Source organism: Staurois parvus, unplaced genomic scaffold, assembly GCF_062004578.1.
Source record: "Staurois parvus isolate SC_StPar_1 unplaced genomic scaffold, SC_StPar_1.0 ptg000806l, whole genome shotgun sequence".
Classification (NCBI taxonomy): Eukaryota; Metazoa; Chordata; class Amphibia; order Anura; family Ranidae; genus Staurois; species Staurois parvus.
In genome coordinates, this window is record NW_028318602.1 from 566,636 (window position 1) to 592,048 (window position 25,413).

General features: G+C 42.3%; 1 protein-coding gene across 6 annotated transcripts in view; it reads left to right on the plus strand.

The window, feature by feature from the left end:
- RABEPK (Rab9 effector protein with kelch motifs) overlaps window positions 1-25,207 on the plus strand; it is a 534,413-nt gene extending 509,206 nt beyond the window's left edge. For all 6 annotated transcript variants that reach the window (XM_089654844.1, XM_089654843.1, XM_089654847.1 and 3 more), the window contains one exon: window positions 24,460-25,207. In XM_089654844.1, coding sequence (XP_089510970.1) covers window positions 24,460-24,740 — 281 coding nt within the window. In that variant the 3' untranslated portion in view covers window positions 24,741-25,207. The remainder of the gene's footprint in view (window positions 1-24,459) is intronic.
- Window positions 25,208-25,413: the final 206 nt, after the last annotated feature.

The following is a 25,413-nucleotide window of genomic DNA, read 5'->3' on the forward strand; positions in this document are numbered from 1 at the left end:
ATCCATTGTATACAAGTGTGCCTAGCTGTGAATGGTCACAGCGATCACATGCACAAGCTGGGCCAATCAAAGCCCATCTGTGTCATGTGTTTAGCCATGGCCAAATCACAGCTAAGCACAAAAAAAAAATCGATGTCATTCAGGTAAATGTTTGCTTATAGCAAAGTAATTCTTTGCTATAAGCAAATTGTGTTAAAGAAAAAAAAAAATACTGATCACTTCACCAAAGTAGTACAATGTTACTATGGTAACATTATACTACTTTGGTCATAGTGAAAAAATGAATCTTAATAAAAGAGAAAAAAAATTTACTAAAATATTAAACTATTAAAAAAATAAAAAACAATTACAGTTTTTTTTTCGTACTGTCACCAGTGTCCCTATGCCAGTTATATGATGACGCTGTACTGCACTGGTGACAGTATGTAAAAAAAAAAAATAGTGAAAATTATTTTTTTAATTTTTTCATTTTCTGAAAAATTATTACAAAAAATTTCCAACTTCAAAAAACTCACCATGCCTCTTATGAAATACGTCAGACTGTCTACTTTGCAAAAAGTGGTCATTTGGGGGATATCTGTACTGTTCTGACATTCTTGGACCTCAAGAAATTAGATTGGCCGTCAGTACTTCAGGATTGACCAATTTTCAGATATATCCCATAGTTTGTGAACTCTATAACTTTCCTACAAACTAAATAATACATCCTAAATTGGGTTATTTTCACCAAAGAAATGTAGTAGAATACATCTTGGCCTAAATTTATGAAGAACAATTATTTATTTGCAAACTTTTATAACAGAAACAAAGAAAAACGTGTTAATTTAGCAAAAAATAAAAACCCCAGTGGTGATTAAATACCACTAAAAGAAAGCTCTAGTTGTGTGAAGAAAATTATAACATTTTAGTTTGGGTACAGTGTTGTATGACCTCGCAATTGTCATTCAAAGTGTGAGCACTGAAACCTGAAAAATGGCCTGGGCAGGAAGGGGGTAAAAGTGCCCTGTATGGAAGCAGTTAAAGATACTAACCTCCTAATGTGGTACAATACTGAAGAGTAACAGGAAGAATTAAAGGAATATGATGAGCTTAATCTAGAGAGACAACTTAGTTACTACAAAGGCAGAAGTGAAAATAGCTCTGCATCTATGAGGTACTCCTTCAGATCACCGTCAGCCAACAAGTTATTAAAGCCCATGCTGACACTGAAGCTTCTAATTTCAGGCAGTCTTTGCCCCCAAAGAAAGCAGAGATGAAGGCAGAAGCTATAGAACTGCATGCAAGAAAGGAGAGATGGAGGCAGAAACTGCTAACAAGAAAGCACAGATGGAAGCAGAGGTGAAAGTAAAAGCTTGTACACTACACAACCGTGGCAACATTAGAGGTTTTAGAGCAAGCTGCTAGCGAAAGTAAATGTAACAGCAGCAGACACTCAGTTGAATCCTATTTGTCGCACTCTTCCAAAACTTTAGCTCCCAGCCATAGCAGCTGTATCCCTCAGCCAAAGTTAGTACACCACGCCTACTGCCTCTCCAGACAATCTGCCTACTCATTCCCCAGTACACTGGACATTTGCGCTGCAGCAAACTGTAGACACTGTAATGCAGATAATAAACAGTACATCTTATCGTGTGGCTAGTCAAATACCTCCTACAAAGTACACTGCTCTACAACTGCAACCCAGCCCAGCAGTCAGCTATATGCTAGTGCCAGCTAAGAACACCTCTGCATCGCAATACATTCCAAAGTCGCTTAATCTCAGCACATCAGTCAATTTCATTAACTGTGTTCCATATGTAGCTGTGCGTCCAAAGTCTGCAAACACGGACTTGTCACAGTTTAAGTACATGCTTGCAAAGAGCTCACCAATACAGGTCTTTTTCGATGACAAACCTGAAAACTACAGAGACTGGAAAGCCACCTTCAAAGCCACAATCTGTGAATTGGATGTAATAACTACAGAAGAACTAAATATGCTTATCGGGGGGCCAGGTTATCAATCTGCTAAATGTATCAAAAGACTCAAAGCTGTTCACATTGACAAACCTTTCACAGATTTATGCTTCTTGGGACAGACTTGAGCATTGCTTCAGCAACCCAGAAGCCATTGAAGATGCTCTATTTAAAAGGTTGCAAAGCTTCCCAGAAATGTCTAGCAGAGGCAACGTAAAGTTTCAAACAGTGGCACAAGAGTCTATTCCTCAAGATCATTAGTCTGCCTACTAGGAACTGTCACGAAAGGCCTGCCCATAGTGCAGGTAAAGTTCCGCGGCGCACAAATATGCGCATGCGCAGAGTCCTTACGAGCCAAACAGATGTGCAGGTACTTGGACATTGGCGTGCGCACTCGCACATGCGGACGCGTGCCTTTCACTAATGCTGGCTCCAAAAGGGCTATTTAAACTGGCTGCAGTAGTTGTCCCATTGCTGTATGGTCTTTTTCCCTGCTCGTGTTCCCTGATTCCTGTGATTGTCTCCTGATACCGAACCAGCCTGTTCCTGATCTCCGCTTGATTGCTTCTTGCCCTGACCTCTGGCTGGTCTTGGATTATTCTTCTGTCTCCGCTCCTGTCTGAATAATCTTCCGTTGCTGGCCTGGCCTGTGATCTGACTACTCTTCCTCCTGCCGCTGTAAGCCTGACCTGCCTGACCAATACCGATCCCGGCTCATCTGACCCTGCATCCTCAGCATGCTGCACTCGAGTATCCATCCATCCCGAACGGCTACATCAGAACCCTGCTACTTGCCTACAACTCATCAGCTCACCTGCTATTACTGGACTGATCACAGGCACTCATACCCCACCATGCCCCTGCGACCGCTGTTTCACCTCAGCAGTCCTTGAGCCGGAGTTGTACGAGAAGCCTGCCTCTTCACGTCAGGCTCACTACCCAGGTACGTGACAGGAACTTTAGATCAGGAATTATTTCAACCTGGGGTTTATATTATGATCTCAAGACTGTTGTATCTTGCCAGAAAGTTAATTGCTACACAGTGGATGTCACCTACCCCCCCTCCCATCCAGTAAACAATGAGCGGAATTCGTAAACTCTTTAGTGCCAGCATCGTAATGCCCACGGAAAACTCCAGATGATCTGGCAGGGCTGGCTGGATGTTCGGCGGTTTTGGTTATTTTTTTTTTTTACAAACATGCCAAATGTTTCTATGGCTGTATATATATATGTTATGGATGTATCTCAGATGTGTTGGAGGAATGTTTGTTTATCCATCACATACTCACCTGTACTTTGTGTCCTAAATAAGGAAATTAAAAAAAAAAATAAGTTCTTTTTCTACATTTTCAAATTCATTAGGAAAATTATAAATACTAAGAATGATCCAAGTTTCTCCTTTGGGGAGTCCACCTTCTCCCAGGCCTGCATGCTAATGCATTTCACATAGAGACTGCAGAGGTCCAATGTCTGTGCAAAGGACTGATATTCTACCTGCACCTATTACAGTCCTTGAAAAAACTGAATAGCACAAGAAAATCAAGATCAAATTGGCAATGTCCCGTACATAACAAAACCACACCCACTTACAAAGTGTATCAGCTTCAGAAAGAAACCTTTGCCAGTACGCAAAGAAATTTGGGGTTTACTTCAAATGCTGTACTTCCACAAAACACCATGCTAAAGATTGTAAGGCTATTATTAAATGTATACAATGTGACAGTGATGATTATGTGTAAGTGCTTCATCCATTTCAAGACATCCCACTATGTCTACAGGTAATCTTTCTGAGGCAAAGCATGGCCTGAAAAACACACTGCTTTATACTCCAGTTTTCTGAACAGGTACAGATGTCTATGGAGAAGTCCTCTGTGACAAATCCTGTTCCAAAATATGCATAGTTTGCATATACCCCAAGGGTCAACTTGAAAAGGCTATAAGACTGTATACCATTCTAGATGATAAGATTAACCAGTATCCTTCAATATAAAAGCTTTTTGACCTGTTAAACATAACATGAAAGGCCTTACCATACACCTAGGTGTGTGAGCTGGAATTACAGAAGGTTCAGGCAGGAGAGCCACTGGTCTTGTAGAAGTTCCCCTGAATGGCAGTGTAGAAATACCATTGCCCACTCTCATGAAGTGCAACTAGATTCCAACCAATGGAGAAAAGAATCCCTACTCCTGCAGCTGCCTTTCACCACTCTCACCTGAGAGATATAGCACATACCAGCTCTTGACAGAAATGCCTTCCAAATGCTCACATTACCTGTTACGTACAGTGCCTATATCAATACCATGTCAAGGACAGACTTTGTAGTAAAGGCATACAATCGTTCTTCACACAAGGAAATAACAGGACTCTTCATTTCTGGGATGATGTTGGCACCAAAGTTAAAGACAATGAGCTGGCAGCCACCATGGAAGACAAGGAGTTCCTGAAAACTATGAGTAAGGAGTTCTGCCAGGGCAATTCCAACAGCTGGGTGGCACTACTACCATTTTGTGCCTCAAGAAAGAAGCTCTCAAATAATGTTCAGTATGCAGAAGCATGATTTACTGCTTTACGATGCACCGTAAACAGAAAACCTGAGATGAAAATACTTTGTTGACTTTATGCAGAAGGTTGTTGCAAGAAATTATGCTGAGCCTTCACCACCTCTTAGGGAAGGAGAGGAACGTTGGTACCTCCCATGCTTTGGTGTATAGCATCCTCGCAAGCCAGATCAGAGTGGTCTTCGACTCCAGAGCTTGATATGAATTTGTTTTCTTCAATGACGTCCTCACCTGGCCAAATCTGAACAGCCTTATAGCAGATTTGCTGTGCTTCAGACAAGAACCAGTTGTGGTTAGGATTGAAATTCAGCAAAAATTTCACTGTTTCATCGTTCGAGAAGACAACAGAAACTTCCTTAGGTTCCGATGGTATCACAACAACGATGAACCCATCACAGTTCACACTGATTCTACATTTTAACTGGTTAATCCTGAGACTGATAAGGAAATCAGAGCTAACGTTGATTGATAACAAGTTGGAGGTTGCATAGGGAAATACAATCTGTTCAATGAAGAACATAATCCCCTTATAGTTCCAGGTCAACATCACACCACTGCATTACTGGTTCAACATGACCACCAGCAAGTTCAGCACCAAGGAGAGCACTTTACAGAAGGATCAGTAAGATTTGCATATTTTTGGATTGTCAAGATGAAAAGATGCATATTCTCCATCCTTCACAAATATGTCAAGTATCAGAAGGTACTAGGAAGGCACCAACAACAGCAAATGGCAGAGCTCTCAGGTGACTGATTAAGCACAACTTCACTAACCGGTTCAGTCTTCTGAAGTTTTTGGAAATAGGAGTACCTTTGCAACTTTCAAGATTTTGGCAAATGTCAAACTAGCAACACCAACTTACAGGTGGGTGACAGACATCTTGAAAGAAAGGGATGCCCTCTGCAACCATTGGCTTATGGGTCTCAGTACAAAGACTGTACCATGTAATGATGAGAAGGTTAGGAAATTAGAGGTCAAAGTAATCAAGGAAGGATTAGTGTGGCGTATCAACGCACTGATACTTCTTATGCCAGATTCGCCTTCCAAACCAACAGCCTTATTCAAAGGAAAGTAAGAAGTACTGGTGATGTTGCCTCCCCCTCTGAAGAATTTCATTCAAAGGGAGATAAGGAGGACAAGTGCATGTTGCTGCCTTCGCCTCTGAAGGACCTGATTTAACTGCCTCCTGCCCGCCATATAAGGAAATGATAGGCGGGCGGTGACTCTAACTCTGGGAGGACATCATATGACATCCTCCCACTATAACTGCGCATGAGCACCCCCGGGGGTGCACGGCGTGGCGATCAGCAGTGCACTGTGTCCCTCGGACACAGAGGATCACCGATCACACTAAAGAGCCGATGACATCAGCTCTGTCATGTGATCAGCTGTGTCCAATCACAGCTGATCGCATGCAAACAAGAAAATGCCTGTTATCAGCAGTCCTCTTTTTCATGCTGACAGCTCATGAGGAGGAGAGAGCCAGTAATCGGCATTCCCCAGAGGAGACATCTACACTGATCAACAGGGCACTGATGATCAGTGTAGCCCCGTCAATGCCACCTTGTCAGTGCCCATCAATGCCACCTGTCCCTATCATTGCCACATACAAGTGCACATCAAAGCCACATATCACTGCCTACCAGTGCACATCAATGACACATATCACTGCCTACCAGTGCACATCAATGACACATATCAGTGCCCATCAGAGCCCTTCCAGTGCCAACTATCAGTGCTGCCTATCAATGCCAGTCAGTGCCGCCTAACAGTTCCAATCAGTGCCACCTATCAGTGCCATATATGAGTGCTGCCTTTCAGTGCCCATCAGTGATGCCTGTCAATGCCCATCAGTGCCCATCACTGCAGCCTCATTAGCACACATCAGTGAAGGAGAAAAATTACTTATTTACAAAATTTTATGACAGAAACTAAGAAAAGTTTTTTTTCAGTCTTTTTTAGTTTAGCAAAAAATAAAAAACCCAGAGGTGGTTAAATACCACCAAAAGAAAGCTCTATATGTCTAAAAAAAGAGAATAAACTTTTGTTTGAGTGCAGTGTTGCATGACCATGAAATTGTCATTCAAAGAGCGACAGCGCTGAAAACTGAAAATTGGCCTAGGCAGTAAAGGAGATAAGAACTGGTGCATGTTGCTGCCTTCCCCTCTGAAGCTACACTCATAAACTGTCTTCTGTACCTTCTTATAGACACCATCAGTGACATTCAAGTTTTACAGTATGGTAAAGTGGTTCTGATGTTTCAAGGGTTTTTACCTTCATGCATTCTATGTATGTGTGTAACAGCCCCCCATAACACTTATCCGAGTTCTCTCTTGATCCAGCAATGTCAAGGACCCCACACTCAAAACTATACTCCCCAGAAAACCATCATTTATCTATCAGAGAGTGCCCAGTTTGAGAACGAAACTGGTACATAATATCCCAAACCCCCCAAAAAAACGCTCTTTTTCAAGAAGGAGGTTTTTATAGATGTGGGAAATGTGGACCATGCAAAACCACTCAAAAAATGCCAAGATAAATTAACACGTTCATGTCCCACCAAACATATAGACAGTATAACATCAAAACTTTCATTACTTGCCAGACTAAATTTGTGACCTACAGTGAAGGAAATAAGTATTTGATCCCCTGCTGATTTTGAATGTTTGCCCACTTACAAAGAAATGATCAGACTAAAAATCGAACGGTAGGTGTATTTTAACACTGAGAGACAGAATAGCAACAAAATATTCAAAAGAAATGCATGTCTAACAAATTGAGGAAAATAAGTATTTGATCCCCCTCACAAAACATGACTTATTACTTGGTGGCAAATCCCTTGTTGGCAATCACAGAAGTCAAACATTTCCTGTAGTTGGCCACCAGGTTTGCACACATCTCAGGAGGGATTTTGGCCCACTCCTCTTGGCAGATCCTCTCCAAGTCATTAAGGTTTGGTGGCTAATGTTTGGCAACTTGAACTTTCAGCTCCCTCCACAGATTTTCAATGGGATTAAGGTCTGGAGACTGGCTAGGCCACTCCAGGACCTTAATGTGCTTCTTCTTGAGCCACTCCTTTGTTGCCTTGGCCATATGTTTTGGGTCATTGTCATGCTGGAACACCCATCCATGATCCATTTTCAATGTCCTGACTGAGGGAAGAAGGTTCTCACCCAAGAGTTGATGGTACATTGCCCCGTCCATCGTCCCTTTGATGCGGTGCAGTTGTCCTGTCCCCTTAGCAGAAATACACCCCCAAAGCAGAATGTTTCCACCACCATGTTTGGCAGTTGGAATGGTGTTCTTGGGGTCATAGGCAGCATTCCTCCAAACACGACCCATTTTCAATGCCCTAGCTGAGGGAAGAAGGTTCTCATCCAAGATTTAATGGTACATTGCCTGTCATCCTCCCTTTATGTGGTGCAGTTGTCTGTCCCCTTAGCAGAAAAGCACCCCAAAGCAGAATGTTTCCACCACCATATAGAATAAAATAAACAGTAAGCGCTCAATACTGATGGCAGCAGCTGAACATACAGGAAAACGCATAAGAAGTCCCACAATACATAAATATATAAATGCAGCGCTTAAGAGTGATAAACACAGTCCGGTGAAAGGAGTGCTCCGTGATTCCTAGTGCAAATGGTGGAAATTTACACTAACCAGAAAGCGTAAATTAAAACGCATGTGTGTATATATCCTATGAGATCGCCTTCTCCACTCGGATCTGGTCAGAAGAATAGCCGGGAAAGGTAGGTGTCCTGCGCCCTCATGTGGTGAAAGTGTGGTCCAGCAGGTCAGAAAGATGCCAATCTGAGAAAAGTCTCCCCCGTCCTAGAAGATCCTGAGGGGCTGTGAAAATGCAAGAAGCTCCTCACAGGAGACACAGGGGAGTACTCATAGTGTAGTAGATAGTAGATAAGGCTTTATTTATAAAACATCTGTGCACAATGAACAGGGTATAGGCAGATATGGATGAAACACACTGACCCCTTGATAACAAAGATGGCCGCCGGGCCTCCTCGTGGCGCCGGCGGCTTAGTGTCAACGACGTCCTGGGTCCCACCTGACGCGTTTCGTGCGCACGCACTTCTTCAGAGGTAGGAACAAAGGAACCGCCGTGACCGTCTTTTCTGACATTTATACCGTAACTGGCGCATGCGCACTGATGCGGCGCCATCTTGCCGAAGTCCGGGCGTCCGCACTTATTCAAGTGCGCATGCGCGAGTGCCATTTTATCATTTTACCATAGAGACCCCTCCAGTCTGAGATTTGTTGGTATTGATGTAGTCACCTCACACTGGAGAGGAACTTTCAAAACCAGGGCAGTCTCACAGATGGAGACCAAATATATCTTTGAATTGGACACTTTGTATCCCGCAGGTTTGAACATTGAGCTTGATGTCAACTGTTACATTGATAACAGCTGAACTTTTGTGGGTCTTCATGAAATCATGCTGATATACCTTTGAGTTCACTAGGAGCCATTTTACATTTATTCTTTTATTTCAACTCTATGCATGATAATTTACTTTTGCGCATCCATTCTAGTAACTTATTTTCAGCCATTTGTATGACGGTTTTTTATTCTGCATTTATGTTACATGCTTTTAATATATGCCCGTTTTAGCATTGCTATTATTTTGCTAGCCAATTTAAACGGATATTTATCTTACTTTGGAATACCCTACTATTGTGGGTTTGAACCCCCATATGATAGGTATTTACAAACAATTTTAATGCCATTTTATCATGTTGCTTTGGCCTAATGGATAGGATTATACCTATGATTGGGGCGTGACATTTTATCAAAATTTATATTCTATCATCGGTTTATTTTATGGGGTTTTGAATATATTGGCCCCCCTAGTTATGACAGTGGTTTATTCACCACTCACTCTATGAGCCCTTGTCCTGGCTATTTTATATTGTTTGGGAATTCCTTTAATTCAATTTAAAAAATTTTTCCCCCATACAACGTTTCACATTGGATATCTCCTCTAAAGAGTCTTTTCCACAAAGACTATTCTTTTTTAATTTTATCACAGCGCATATGACATCTGTCCTCATCAAGACGGCCTTTGTCAGCGCTTGGCACCATGTCTTCTTGTTCCCATGGCAAAATGGCGTCTACGCATGCGCGTTTGCGCAAATACAGACGCCCGGACTCCACTAGGAGCGAGCCGCTTTTATATTTCTGCACTCACCCCTGGCCCATGATAAAATGGCACTCGCGCATGCGCACTTGAATAAGTGCGGACGCCCGGACTTCGGCAAGATGGCGCCGCATCAGTGCGCATGCGCCAGTTACGGTATAAATGTCAGAAAAGACGGTCACGGCGGTTCCTTTGTTCCTACCTCTGAAGAAGTGCGTGCGCACGAAACGCGTCAGGTGGGACCCAGGACGTCGTTGACACTAAGCCGCCGGCGCCACGAGGAGGCCCGGCGGCCATCTTTGTTATCAAGGGGTCAGTGTGTTTCATCCATATCTGCCTATACCCTGTTCATTGTGCACAGATGTTTTATAAATAAAGCCTTATCTACTATCTACTACACTATGAGTACTCCCCTGTGTCTCCTGTGAGGAGCTTCTTGCATTTTCACAGCCCCTCAGGATCTTCTAGGACGGGGGAGACTTTTCTCAGATTGGCATCTTTCTGACCTGCTGGACCACACTTTCACCACATGAGGGCGCAGGACACCTACCTTTCCCGGCTATTCTTCTGACCAGATCCGAGTGGAGAAGGCGATCTCATAGGATATATACACACATGCGTTTTAATTTACGCTTTCTGGTTAGTGTAAATTTCCACCATTTACACTAGGAATCACGGAGCACTCCTTTCACCGGACTGTGTTTATCACTCTTAAGCGCTGCATTTATATATTTATGTTTCCACCACCATGTTTGACAGTTGGGATGGTGTTCTTGGGGTCATAGGCAGCATTCCTCCTCTTCCAAACACAGCGACTTGAGTTGATGCCAAAGAGCTCAATTTTGGTCTCATCTGACCACAACACTTTCAACCAGTCCTCCTCTGCATCATTCAGATGTTCAGCGGCAAACTTCAGACAGGCCTGGATATGTGCTTTCTTGAGCAGAGGTGAGATCTTGCATGGCGCACCGAACCTAGGGAGGCTGGCAGTTGTTTTGTGTTTCTTCCATTTGCGAATGATTGCACCAACTGTTGTCACCTTCTCACCAAGCTGCTTGGCGATAGTTTGGTAGCCCAGTCCAGCCTTGTGTAGGTCTACAATCTTGTCCCTGACATCCTTGGACAGCTCTTTGCCATGGTGAAGAGTTTGGAATCTGATTGTTTGATTGCTCCTATGGACAGGTGTCTTTTATACAGGCAACACAATGAGATTAGCAGCACTCCCTTTAAGAGACTGCTTCTAATCTCAGCTTGTTACCTATATGAAAGACACCTGGTAGCCAGAAATCCTGCTGAATGATAGGAGATCAAATACTTATTTCCCTCATGAACATGCAAATCAGTGTATAATTTGTTAGACATGCATTTCTTTTGAATTTGTGGTTGCTATTCTGTCTCTCAGTGTTACAATACACCTACCATTCGATTTTTAGACTGATCATTTCTTTGTGAGTGGCAAACATTCAAAATCAACAGAGAATCAAATACTTATTTCCTTCACTGTATATGTTGATCTGCACATGTGGTATCAATATATAGGGAGGACTACCCGCAAACTCACAAAAAGGATCAGTGAACATATAACAAATATAAAAAATGGATACCCCAAGCACAGTGTACCCAACCATTTTAGATTAGTTCACAACAAGGATCCCTCACAATTGTCCTTCCTTGCCATAGATAAAGTAGATAGGCATTGGAAGGGGTCACACATGATCAGAGAAATTTAAAAAAATGAAACCCAATGGATTTATGAACTCCAGACATTATCGCCAGAAGGGTTAAATGTGGAAATTGACTTAATATTTTTTTCATTATTTATTTATTATTGGGGTGTCTTATTCCATTTTTTACTTTAAAATATATTTATTCATTTGGTTTGCCATGGTCGTATCTGATTAGCCGATGTAAGTGGGCACATAGTGGCATTTGTTTTTTAATAATATTTTGCCTTATTTAAATTAGTGCATTCACTTTGACTCATAAGATTAAGACAGTTATTAGGGATTATCCCTCTCTGAGAATGATATTGTTCCATTATGTTGATTATAGGTACAGTATATGAGATTAATCACTTTAATAGCATTATGGATAGGTTATTATTAATTATTTTTTTACTTTTAATACAATTTTTAAATCCCATTGTCCATCAGTGTGGATACAGGAGCTATTCCATTATTATTTTTCCCAAGTTATAAAAATATTTTTTTACTTCATTCCTGACTGCAGTTATAATAACAGCAGGGATAATTTTTGATTTATCCACTGGTTCTGCCGTTTTTATAAATGCATTGAGAGGGAACTTCCCCTTTAAGAACACCACTATGTGGCAACTTTTCAAAAAGATTTTGTATATGTATAATTAGCATCAATATAATAGCTTAACCATATTCTATTGGGCGCTGACTGTATTCAGCAGTGTTGCAGTTATTGATAAAAAACGAGTGCCACAGCTGTAGTATGATTGAGCCATTGATTGGTGACTGAAGGGTATAAATACCATCTTCAAAATGGTGGATTTTGCACTTCCTGAAGACGATCTATTGGTCGAAACGCATCAAGAGTTTATAATGCAACTTCCGCTGACGTCACTTCCACCGTTTGGAATGCACGCTGGAACGCGGTGGCCATTTGAACTTCCATTTATATGCAAGAAGGCTGAATACACCTAGTGCCAGGAAAGGCACTTTTTTTGTGAGTGGTATTTTTATTGTTTTACCCCATTATTAAAGCTTGGTTTTACACTATGGGATGTCTGAATTTGTTTTATTTTATGCTGAGATTATGAATTAATGCCTGTGGAGAAGAGGAGCTATTATTGATGCAGCCCCAGTGGAGGGTCACCGGTTACCACTAGCAACCACGGTTAAGAGCATGAAGGAATACCAGCCAACAACATCACATTGCATACTGGGATAGTCCCAAAAGCGTATTTGGCCAACCTAGAGATAGGTGGTCATGGGATGACGGTGAGTTTACATCCATGTGGGGCACCAGTGTGAGCACAGTGAGGCACTTGTCACCTTAGTACGGAGGTTCATCGTTAAGGATACAGCACTACTGCACTAAATTCACATGTTGGGACTAAATACCAATATTTAACAGGTTTTTGTCCATTGTTATCACTATTATTTGTGCATTGTTACTTAGTTGATTGTATGACCTTAAGTGATGTCCAAGAAAGCCTCGGTTCTCTGGGGACTCTCACTCCTGTTTGGCTGAAGCAGCAGTGGGAGCCATTGGCTCCTGCTAGTGTCAATCAGAGCCATTGAGCCAATCAGGAGAGGGAGGGGCAGGGCCAAGCCATGGTTTTATGTGTGAATGGACCTGAGCACACCTGCTCAGGTGCCCCCATAGCAAGCTGCTTGCTATATGTTATTATTTTTAAGTATAACAAAAAAACTTTATTATCACTTTAATGTTTACATTATTATTCTCGTTCTCCCCTTTTTTCTTTTTCAGGTTTTCCTGGAATAGAGTATTCACTTAATGTTTGGACATGATTTTAAATTGTTTAATATTTAAAATATTAAATTTCAACAGGGAGTATCATGTTACACATGCATTGTTGTTTGTTTGCTTTTTAATAATTTTGTCCAGACGTCACTCTGTAGCTAGGGGATGCCCTTTGTAGTTAGAGTCACCCTTTTTCTTCATGCTTTAGCTCCAGCAAAATATAGTACATGTTATGAATGAAGGCTAGACATACCATGATTTTTTGACCTATCTGATGTTCATCTGTTATAATCTGCACTACCTTTGGATTAAAGCTTTCTATGATCTACAAGATGTAATGTGGATTAAGTCCCTGTCTGCCAAGCTACTGAGACTGTAAATTAGGCTATCTCACCACAACTGGAGCAGTTACAGTATAGAAATCACACTTTATGTGCTTAGATTGGAGGAACAGAACACCCGCTATTTTTGGAGGAGGTTCCCAAAGACCAGAGAGAGGGAAATAGGATAAAGTCACTATGGACGATAGACGTGATTGATTAACAGATTGGCAGCATTATACCCACAGGAATTAAATGAGAATTATGATCTGTTTGCTTTTAAATTTGTAGATGAGTATCCACTTGACAAAATTGTTTTGCAAGTTTCTAAGGAGAAAAGCTTGTTGATTTGTTTAAAAAAAGAATTGAAAATTACAAAAAGGGATTAATGGACTTTGCTGATAGCAATGTTATAAACTGTATGTTTACAACGATTACTAGATAACTTGTAGGGAACTTCCTGGATGATGTACTTCTCTTGATAACTTGCACATGTTCAATATACAGTTGTAGTTTGGGAAGAGCGTGGTATGCTCAAAACCATTGCAAAGCATTGTATTAAAGTGTATGCTATTTTGGAGCATAAATTAAGCTGAAGATTAATGTTTTGAAATGGCCCAGCCAGAGCCCAGACCTGAATCCGATCGAAAATCTGTGGGGTGATCTTGAAGAGGGAGATGCCCTCGCAATCTTACAGATTTGGAATGTTTTTGCAAGGAAGAGTGGGCAAAAAGTGCCATGTCAAGATGTGCCATGCTGATAGACTCATACCCAAAAAGACTGAGTGCTCGAATCAAATCAAGAGGTGCTTCAACAAAGTATTAGTTTAAGGGTGTGCACACTTATGCAACCATATTATTTTACTTTATTTTTACTTCCCTACAACTAAAATATTTCAGTTTGTTTTTCAATTGAGTTGTACAATTTATAGGTCACATTTAAAAGGTGGAAAACATTCTGAAATGATTTATCTTTGTCTCATTTTTTTTACATCACAGAAACCTGATATTTTAACAGGGGTGTGTAGACTTTTTATATCATATATATACAGGTGAAACTCCAAAAATTAGAATATAAAATTAGAAATAGAAATGCAAAAGTTCATTTATTTCAGTAATGCAACTTAAAAGGTGAAACTAATATATGAGATAGACTCAATACATGTAAAGCAAGATAGTTCAAGCCATGATTTGTCATAATTGTGATGATTATGGCTTGCAGCTCATGAAAACCCCAAATCCACAATCTCAGAAAATTAGAATATAACATGCAATCAATAAAACAAGGATTGTACATAGAACAATATCGGACCTCTGAAAAGCATAAGCATGCATATGTAATCAGTACTTGGTTTGGGCCCCTTTTGCAGCAATTACTGCCTCAATGCGGCGTGGCATGGAAACTATCAGCCTGTGGCACTGCTGAGGTGTTATGGAAGACCAGGATGCTTCAATAGCGGCCTTCATCTCTTCTGCATTGTTCGGTCTCATGTCTCTCATCTTTCTCTTGGCAATGCCCCATAGATTCTCTATGGGGTTTAGGTCAGGCGAGTTTGCTGGCCAATCAAGCACAGTAATCCCACGGTCATTGAACCAGGTTTTGGTGCTTTTGTCAGTGTGGGCAGGTGCCGAGTCCTGCTGGAAAATGAAGCCAGCATCCCCATAAAGCTCGTCTGCGGAAGGAAGCATGAAGTGCTCCAAAATCTCCTGGTAGACTGCTGCATTGACCCTGGACTTAATGAAGCACAGTGGACCAACACCAGCAGATGACATGGCTCCCCAAATCAACACAGACTGAGGATACTTCACACTGGACTTCAAGCATCTTGCAGTGTGTGCCTCTTCTTCCTCCATACTCTGGGTCCTTGGTTTCCAAATGAGATGCAAAAGTTATTAGAAAAGAGGACTTTGGACCAGTGAGCAACAGACCAGGTCTGTTTTTCTTTAGGCCAGGTAATTCGCTTATGACGTTTGTTGTTCAGGAGCTGCTTGACAAGAGGAATACGACCTTTGAAGCCCATGTCCAGGATCCGTCTGTGTGTGGTGGCTCTTGATGCACTGACTCCAGCCTCAGTCCACTCTTTGTGAAAGTCCCCAACACTTTTGAATGGCCTTTTCCTAACAATCCTCTCCAGGCTGCGGTCATCCCTGCGGCTTATGCACCTTTTTCTGCCACACTTTTCCCTTCCACATAACTTTCTATTAATGTGCTTTGATACAGCACTTTGGGAACATCCAACTTCTTTTGCAATTAACTTTTGAGGCTTTCCCTCCTTATGGAAGGTGTCAATTATGGTTTTCTGCACAACTGTCAGGTCAGCAGTCTTTCCTAGGATTGTGATTCCTACTGAACCAGACTGAGTGTCAGGAATGGACTTGCCAATAGTGGTGGGACTCACCTGCCTTGTGGGCTGCAGTACCAGGGCTGGCCAGCGGGTGCTTTCAACAACCAGAGGTTCACTTTGGCAATTAGCCATCACCTGGGGTTGATTGCAGGTGTATTTAAGGGATGGCCAGACCTGCAGTCTGTGCCTTGGTGTGTGTTTTTCCATGTGCCCCTGTATCTTGTAACCTGCATTCCTGTTCCTGTTTCTGCCTGACTTGTTGCCGACCCTGCCTGATCCTGACCTCTGCTGACTTCTCCTGTTTTGATCCCTGGCTTGTGACCCTGACCATTCTCTCCGCCTGCTCCTCCTGTACCTACCTGCCCGATAGTTATCGACCCGGCCTGCCTGACGACGTTGTGCTCTATATGTGTATGTACCTGTGTATCTGTATCAGTTTAGGTTTGGGTTTGTTTCACCTTGTTGTATGTATTTGTGTTAGCTTGGGGTTTGGTGCACTGCGTTTATGTTTGTATTGTTAGTCTTAATAAATCGTCTTATTTATACCATATCTGAAGCTTGCGTTTCCCTGTGTCAGTCCACACACTTCTGGTCACACCTGCATCCCTGACATTGAGAGACCATTTAAAGGCTCAGGAACCCTTTGCAGGTGTTATGGCTTAATTAGCTGATTAGAGTGGGACACTTTGAGCCTACAGTATTGCACCTTTTCACAATATTCTAATTTTCTGAGATTGTGGATTTGGGGTTTTCATGAGTTGTAAGCCATAATCATCACAATTATGACAAATCATGGCTTGAACTATCTTGCTTTACATGTAATGAGTCTATCTCATATATTAGTTTCACCTTTTAAGTTGCATTACTGAAATAAATGAACTTTTGCACGATATTCTAATTTTTTGAGTTTCACCTGTGTATATATATATATATATATATATATATATATATATATATATATATATATGATATAAAAAGTCTACACACCCCTGTTAAAATGTCAGGTTTCTGTGATGTAAAAAAAATGAGACAAAGATAAATAATTTCAGAACTTTTTCCACCTTTAAATGTGACCTATAAATTGTACAACTCAATTGAAAAACAAATCTTTTAGGTGGAGGGAAGTAACAATAAAAAAACTAAAATAATGTGGTTGCATAAGTGTGCACACCCTCTTATAACTGGGGATGTAGCTGTGTTCAGAATTAAGCAATCACAATCAAAATCATGTTAAACAGGAGTCAGTACACACCTGCCATCATTTAAAGTGCCTCTGATTAACCCCAAATAAAGTTCAACTGTTCTAGTAGGTCTTTCCTAAAATTTTCTTAGCCACATTCTACAGCAAAAGCCATTGTCACATTTTTTTAAATCACAGAAACCTGACATTTTAACAGGGGTGTGTAGAATTTTTATATCCACTGTGTGTATGTATATATATATATGTATATATATATATATATATATATATATATATATACAGGGTTTTTTTTTCTCAGAGAGTGAAAGTACAGGAATTCACCCTCCCCAGCCAACTCCCGCTCCAACCACACAGCCACAACCCTTCCCCCAGCCACACCTTACTCAGAGGAGAATATTACAGCTTCACCAAATGTGTGTGGTCAAGGCCCAGAACTGTGTATCGCACAAGGTGCAAGGTTCAGGAATTTAAAACACACAGAATACAGGATTCTGGAGTGTGCATTGTGCAGTGTTGAGGAGTGCGTATTACACAGGGTGCAGCAGCCATATTCAGTACAAGGTATGTACCACACAGTATAGCATAGAGACTATGGCCAGGAGTATGTTCTGAGGCTTACTTTTTTTTTTTACTTTAATTTTCTTTTTCATCACATAGAGGACTTTGTCCCCTATGTAATAATTTTTGGTGACAGGTTCTCTATTGAGACATCCAAGGTCTAAAAGACCCCGCATGTCTCCCCTGTACTCCACTGAAAGTAATATAGTGGGTGACAGTGGGCAGGGGGGGTTCACACAAAGGGGAGAGGCTGGCACTGTGTGGAAGCATTCGGGTGGCAGTGCTGCCACCTGAATGCTTTCACCTGACAGATGAGCCCTGCTGCTTGCCCGCAGCAGGTCTAAAAGTAAAAAAAAAAACTACCTGCCTGGTGCCCGGAACTACATGTCCCAGGCGTCGGGCGATAGGAATTCAACAGCCCTGTGGACATTTTGATGTGTAGTTTTTAGATTAAAGTGGTTGTAAAGTGTGACGGGAGTGACTTTGGGTGGGGGCCCATGGAACACAGCCCCCTTTGGAGAGGTGGGGAGACCCCTGTCTCAGCTCCTCATATCCCTATTATGTGTAAGTCACCCTGTGCCTGTTAGGGGTACAGGGTGGTCTGTCCTAATACTGTGTAGACATGTATAGGTGGGGTGTGGGGGTTGTCCATTGTTCACTGCCATGTGCTACATCCCATTGTTCTATTGTGTGGCTTGCTGGCCAGCAAACTATTATGGGATGTATGGGTTTGTGTATTGTCTACTGCCACATGGTGTATCCCATTGTTCTATTATGTGTTTGTACTGGCTTGGTGGGGGGTATTTCCAACAGTCCTTCCCCCTGATGGGACGGCCTGCTGATGTGTTTCCTGTTACTGTGTATATATCTTGCATCTATGTTAAAATAAAGCAGTCCATTTCCTGTTTTAAGACTAGTCTGGTGCTGTTACATCTTGTATAGTCAGCGGTGGTGTCCGTGGATCTGTGTTCGGACAGAGAAGCGGGAGTCTAACGGAAATACCCTAGTGCAGTCTGGTTCTGTTACATAAAGGCTCAAGTTTTTTTACCTTCATGCATTCTGTATATGGAGAGAAAACACCTTCTGTGTGCAGCATCTCCCCCATCTCTCCCTATTACTTACCTCAGCCCCATCGCAATCCAACGATGTGCACGTGAGCCTTGGGTCTCCTGGGACTCTTCCTCCTTCTTGGCTGAGACAGCAGCAGGACTAATTGGTGCAAGTTAATGTTACTTACAGCCAGTTAGCCAACGAGGAGAGAGAAGGGGCCATGGCTCTGTATGTGAATGGACACACAGCAGTGGCTCGAGAGTGAGCCTGCTTGGGTGCCCCTACAGCAAGCTGCTTGCTGTGGGGGCACTAGGCATGGGGAAGTGGCCAGAAGTGCCAGCAGGGGACACGAGAAGAGGAGGATTCGGGCTGCTCTGTGTAAACCACTGCACAGAGCAGGTAAGTATGACATGTTTGTTATTTAAAAACAAAATGCCTTTACCACTTGCCTACTGGGCACTTTTACTCCCTTCCTGCTCAGGCCAATTTTCAGCTTTCAGTGCTGTCACACTTTGAATGACAATTGCACGGTCATGCAACACTCTATCAATAAGGGAGTGCAGCACTACAAACAAAGTGACAGAAAATCCTGAGACAAGCTTGAACCATTAGTAAAGAAATCAGTAGTAAATAAATATCATAAGTCCGATATAATCATGTACTGTATGTGGATTGTATTGTCCAGGGTTGTGTTAATCAACTCCAATCACCGTGGGTATGGTCCGGTATTCTGATACAAAGGTATAGATAGATTGCCTACTCACCAGAAGCGCAATCTCACTGCGCATTACAAGATCAAATACATCCGGGGATCCTGGGTGGGAGCTGCCTGGTACTATGATCCTCTGGTGGTCCCTCGATGGTGTGTGAGAAGAATACCGGTCTGGTCACAGCGTGCATACTCCTCAGGTCTGCACTAATGTCTAAAATACTGGGGCTGAGATAGGAAGGCCATAGAATGAGCTTCCTCTCCTTTGTTTCCTCCTTCCTCCTGCTGAAAATTCTTTGGTGTTAAATCAGTTTATTGTTCCGTGCCACCTGGAACTTGTGAGCCTCTGTATGGCAATCTCTGTTTGGACAAGCTGCAAAGCTTCTGTTGATCAGCAGCCACCGATCAGAGTATTTTGACAGTGGAGACTTCATGTGTCGTTGTGCAGAGCCAGGACGTGTGCGGCCGCCATCTCCTTTCTGTTCCAGCACCATAACGACGTTCGCGCAGCCAGGAGCGCCACTGACCATTACATCTCTCAGGATTAAACTCCGGCGACCTCTGGCAGGGATGCTGGCACTTTCATAGCTCAAAACAAGTCCTCCACCTGCTTCTCAGCAGCAGCAACCTTCCACTTGTCTTCTCTCTGAGCCGGCCTGGAAGGCAAGCTTAAAAAGCTCCACAGACGGTGGCTATCCCCTTTCACGTCTACCCGGAGCCAAAATCGTACTCTCCTCCTTCCACTCACACTGAGGCATACCGTCATGCAACACTGTTCCCAAACAAAATTTTTTTCATTTTTTTTGAGGCAGATAGAAATTTCTTTTGGTGATATTTAATCACCACTGGGGTTTTCATTTTTTGCTAAACAAACTAAAAAAGACTGAAATTAAAAAAAAAAGTTTCTTATTTCCAAAATGTTATAACAGAAACTAAGTAATTTTTCTCCTTCACTAATGTGAATGAGCTAATGGGGCAGCAGTGATGGGCACTGATAGGCTGCACTGATGAGGAGGCACTGATAGGCAGTACTGATGGGCATCAATGCCTCACTGGTGGGTCTTGACAGGCATCACTGATGGGCACTGAAAGGCAGCACTCATATACGGCACTGATAGGTGGCACTGATTGGAACTGTTAGGCAGCACTGATGGCACTGATAGGTGGCACTGACGAACACTGATAGGCAGTACTGACTGGCACTGATAGGCAGCACTGAAAGGCAGCTCTGCTGGACACTGATATGTGGCTCTAATGGACATTGGTATGTGGCATTGATGGGAACTGACAGTTGGCAATTATGGGCACAGACAGGTGGCATTTGATGGGGCTACACTGATCCAATACACATGTTCCCTCTAAAGAATACCGCTTACCGACTCTCCTCTTTTCATGTGCTGTCAGCGTGAGGAGAGGACTGCCGATAACCATTCCGGTCCGATATTCCTTGTTTACATGCGATCAGCTTTGATTGAACACAGCTGATCACTTGATAGAGCCTACGTCATCGGCACAGTGCAACACAGATTGGCGCGCTGTGCACCCCTGGGAGCGTGCATGCACAGCTAGAGTGGGAGGATGTCATATGACGTCCTCCCAAAACAAGAGAATCTCTTCCCTCCTGTCATATCCTTATATGGCGGGCGGGCGGCGGCGATTAATATCACTTTAAAAGGATAAATTCACATTTTGACAAATAATAATAAATGCACATTTTTTTGCAGGTACATTATTTATAATTTTTTGTTACAGGAGCCTGTAAAGCATTGTACCAGTGATCAGTAGATCGCAGGTGCCATGCAGGTCTCCTGCAGACCTGTTAGTATATCCGCTTGCCCATACGGGATGTACGGGCAAGCAGATATACTGACAGGAAGAAATCAATGAACTACCACAGCACTCAACAGTGCCCTGGTAGTTCATTAACCACTAGCCTACAGGGCACTTATACCCCCTTCTTGCCCAGGCCAATTTCCAGCTTTCAGCGCTGTTGCACTTTGAATGACAATTGCGTGGTCATGCAACACTGTACCCATATGAAATTTTTTATCATTTTTTTGTGAGAGAGCTTTATTTTGGTGGTATTTAATCACCTCTGGGTTTTTTTATTTTTTCTTAAACCAAAAACTACTGAACATTTTGAAAAAAAATATGTTTTTTCTTAGTTTTTGTTATAAACTTTTGTAAATAAGTGATTTTTCTCCTTCACTGATGTGCGCTAATGAGGCTGCACTGATGGGCACTGATGGGCTGCACGGATGGACACTGATAGGTGGCACTGATGAGGAGGTACTGGTAGGTGGCACCGATGGGCATTGACAGGCATCACTGATGGGCACTGAAAGGCAGCACTCATATATGGCACTGATAGGCAGCACTGATAGGCGGCACTGACTGGCACTGATAGGTGTCACTGACTGGCACTGTTAGGCGGCACTGATGGGTGGCACTGACTGGCACTGATGGGTGACACTGAAAGGCAGCTCAGATGGGCACTGATATGTGGCATTGATGTGGCACTGATGGGCACTGACATGTGGCATGGATGAGCACTGACAGCTGGCACTGATGAACTCTGACAGGTGGCACAGCTGGGGCTACACAGATCCTCTGGGCACACTGATCATCAGTGCTCTGATGATCTGTGTACATGTCCCCTCTGAGGAATGCCGATTACCGGCTCTCTTCTCCTCACAAGCTGTCAGCGTGACAGCTCGTGAGGAGAGAAATACCGATAACGGCATTTCCCTGTTTGCATGTGATCAGCCGTGATTGGACACAGCTGATCACATGACCGAGCTGACATCTTTGGCTCTTTCCGTTGATCGGTGATCCACTGTGTCCGAGGGACACAGCGCACTGCCGATCGCCGCGCTGCGCGCTCCTGGAGCCGCGCATGCCTGGTTAGATGGGGGGGTGTCATATTACGTTCTCCCAGAACGAGAGAACCGCCTTGCATCCGTCATTTTACTATATGGCGGGTGGGAGGTGGTTAAGAACTACAAGCCGACAGCCGCTAAGGTTCTCGGGACTTGTATTTTTCTCATTCACTGAGGTCTGTGACATCTTCTAATAAAGGTGCACACCAGGTGAGGAGAATAAATCTACTCTTTGTATCATCTAAAGATATGGCTACTCTTAGAAATGTTCTCCTTTTCTTTTCACCTGGCTGTGAATAATCCTGAGTGCAGCAGCTGACTACTAAGAAGCTATCTTGTTCTTTTAAAGAATTTGTGTATGGACTAGTGGTCATTTTGAAAGATTGTTGGAATATCTCAGATTGGATTGTATCTAGGATGTTTGTGGTTCTGTTTTAGTGGTGCTATATACAGTGAAGGAAATAAGTATTTGATCCCCTGCTGATTTTGAATGTTTGCCCACTCACAAAGAAATGATCAGTCTAAAAATCAAATGGTAGGTGTATTGTAACACTGAGACAGAATAGCAACAAAAGATTCAAAAGAAATGCATGTCTAACAAATTATACACTGATTTGCATGTTCATGAGGAAAATAAGTATTTGATCCCCCACACAAAACATGACTTAGTACTTGGTGGCAAATTCCTTGTTGGCAATCACAGAGGTCAGACATTTCCTGTAGTTGGCCACCAGGTTTGAACACATCTCAGGAGGGATTTTGGCCCATTCCTCTTGGCAGATCCTTGTCTTTTCCCATGGAAAATAAGGATCCAAGTCATTAAGGTTTGGTGGCTGACGTTTGGCAACTAGAACTTTCAGCTCCCTCCACAGATTTTCAATGGGATTAAGGTCTGGAGACTGGCTGGGCCAATCCAGGACCATAATGTGCTTCTTCTTGAGCCACGCCTTTGTTGCCTTGGCTGTGTGTTTTGGGTCATTGTCATGCTGGAACACCCATCCATGACCCATTTTCAATGCCCTAGCTGAGGGAAGAAGGTTCTCACCCAAGATTTGATGGTACATTGCCTGTCATCCTCCCTTTGATGTGGTGCAGTTGTCTGTCCCCTTAGCAGAAAAGCACCCCAAAGCAGAATGTTTCCACCACCATGTTTGACAGTTGGGATGGTGTTCTTGGGGTCATAGGCAGCATTCCTCCTCCTCCAAACACAGCGAGTTGAGTTGATGCCAAAGAGCTCGATTTTGGTCTCATCTGACCACAACACTTTCAACCAGTCCTCCTCTGCATCATTCAGATATTCAGTGGAAAACTTCAGACGGACCTGGACATGTGCTTTCTTGAGCAGAGGGATCTTGCGGGCACTGCAGGATTTCAATCCTTGTCGGCGTAGTGTTACCAATTGTTTTCTTAGTGACTGGTCCCAGCTGCCTGGAGGTCATTGATAGGATCCTCACGTGTAGTTCTGGGATGATTCCTCATTGTTATCATGATCATTGACACTCCACAAGGTGAGATCTTGCATGGTGCACCAGACCTAGGGAGACTGACAGTTGTTTTCGGTTTCTTCCATTTGCGAATGATTGCACCAACTGTTGTCACCTTCTCACCAAGCTGCTTGGCAATAGTTTTGTAGCCCAGTCCAGCCTTGTGTAGGTCTACAATCTTGTCCCTGACATCCTTGGACAGCTCTTTGGTCTTTGCCATGGTGGAGAGTTTGGAATTTGATTGCTCCTGTGGACAGGTGTCTTTTATACAGGTAACAAAATGAGATTAGCAGCACTCCCTTTAAGAGACTGCATCAAATCTCAGCTTGTTACCTATATGAAAGACACCTGGTAGCCAGAAATCCTACTGAATGATAGGGGATCAAATACTTATTTCCCTCATGAACATGCAAATCAGTGCATAATTTGTTCGACATGCATTTCTTTAGAATTTTTTGTTGCTATTCTGTCTCTCGGTGTTACAATACACCTACCATACTTATTTCCTTCACTGTAAATCCTATATAATAATAATAATATATCTGAGTCAGGGTCACATTTTAAAAAGGTTCAGAGTACATAAAACCACTGTTCCCACACCATTTTGGAACTCACGTGTTTAACCAAAAGTTGGTTTCAATTCAAACTCTAAATATAATTGCATTTAAATAAGAACTTTCTTAACCTTTTCGTATGCTTTTTTTAGCCTACAATGGCTTATATTAAGTGGAGACTTTTTTTGTGGAAGAATACTTTTATCTTGGTTATTTTATGTTTCTATACCTTCCTGTAGGAAACCATACCTGGACACGGGTGAAGTTTGTTTCTCCAAGCCCTGCAGCGCGATTAGATCATTCAATGTGTTTTTTCCCATGGAAAATAAGGATGAACGTCTCAAAACCAAACAGCGAATCTGATCACGTTAAAGAGAAGATAGAGGATGATTCCTGTTCTCCTAATAAAGATTACAAGTCAGAGAAATTTGGTTACGTAACCCTTTGCCTAATTTTTGGTGGTATGGATACCAACGGAGAACTGTATAGTGACTGCAGTGTAACTACGCTTACAAAATAAGACTGAGGTTCCTTTTGGGTACCTCAGATTTATATTACATTTTTATTGCCTAAACAGAGTCAATGTTATAAATTGGTTTGGATATTATGAATTGATGAAAATAATGTTAGTTTAGCAGGGTGCTTGTCTTTCACATCTTCATAAACACAGATGGAATTTACAAAGATAGATGGAACAGATTGTGCAGATGCATGTGCAATATGACAATACAAAAATGATCAGCTTGCAGCTCACTATAAAAATTCTTCTACTTGTCAAAAATTGTGCTTTGAAAGGTTACTGTTTGTTTCTGACCACCTCTAACATATGAAACTACTTGTATAAATATATAATATATGAAATTGTACTTGTTATAGGTACAGTACTAATGAAAACTGAGAATACTCTGAATGTCCTGATAAGTTTCAGTTGGATCTGTTCTGTATATGTACAGGCACAGAAATAATAAAGTCAGAAAATACTGTAAATATCTTGATATTTTTCATTTGGATCTTTTTAACATATATGTGCATTTAATTTTACAGTGAAGATGATAAAAGGTAAACCTACCATTTTCATGTCATTGGATGTCCAAACTTGAGCTCATGATCAGAGCATTTTTTTGCTACTCAGCAATGTACTACTTTAACTAGCAATTGCTTGGTTATGCAACACTGTGCACAAATGAAATTTA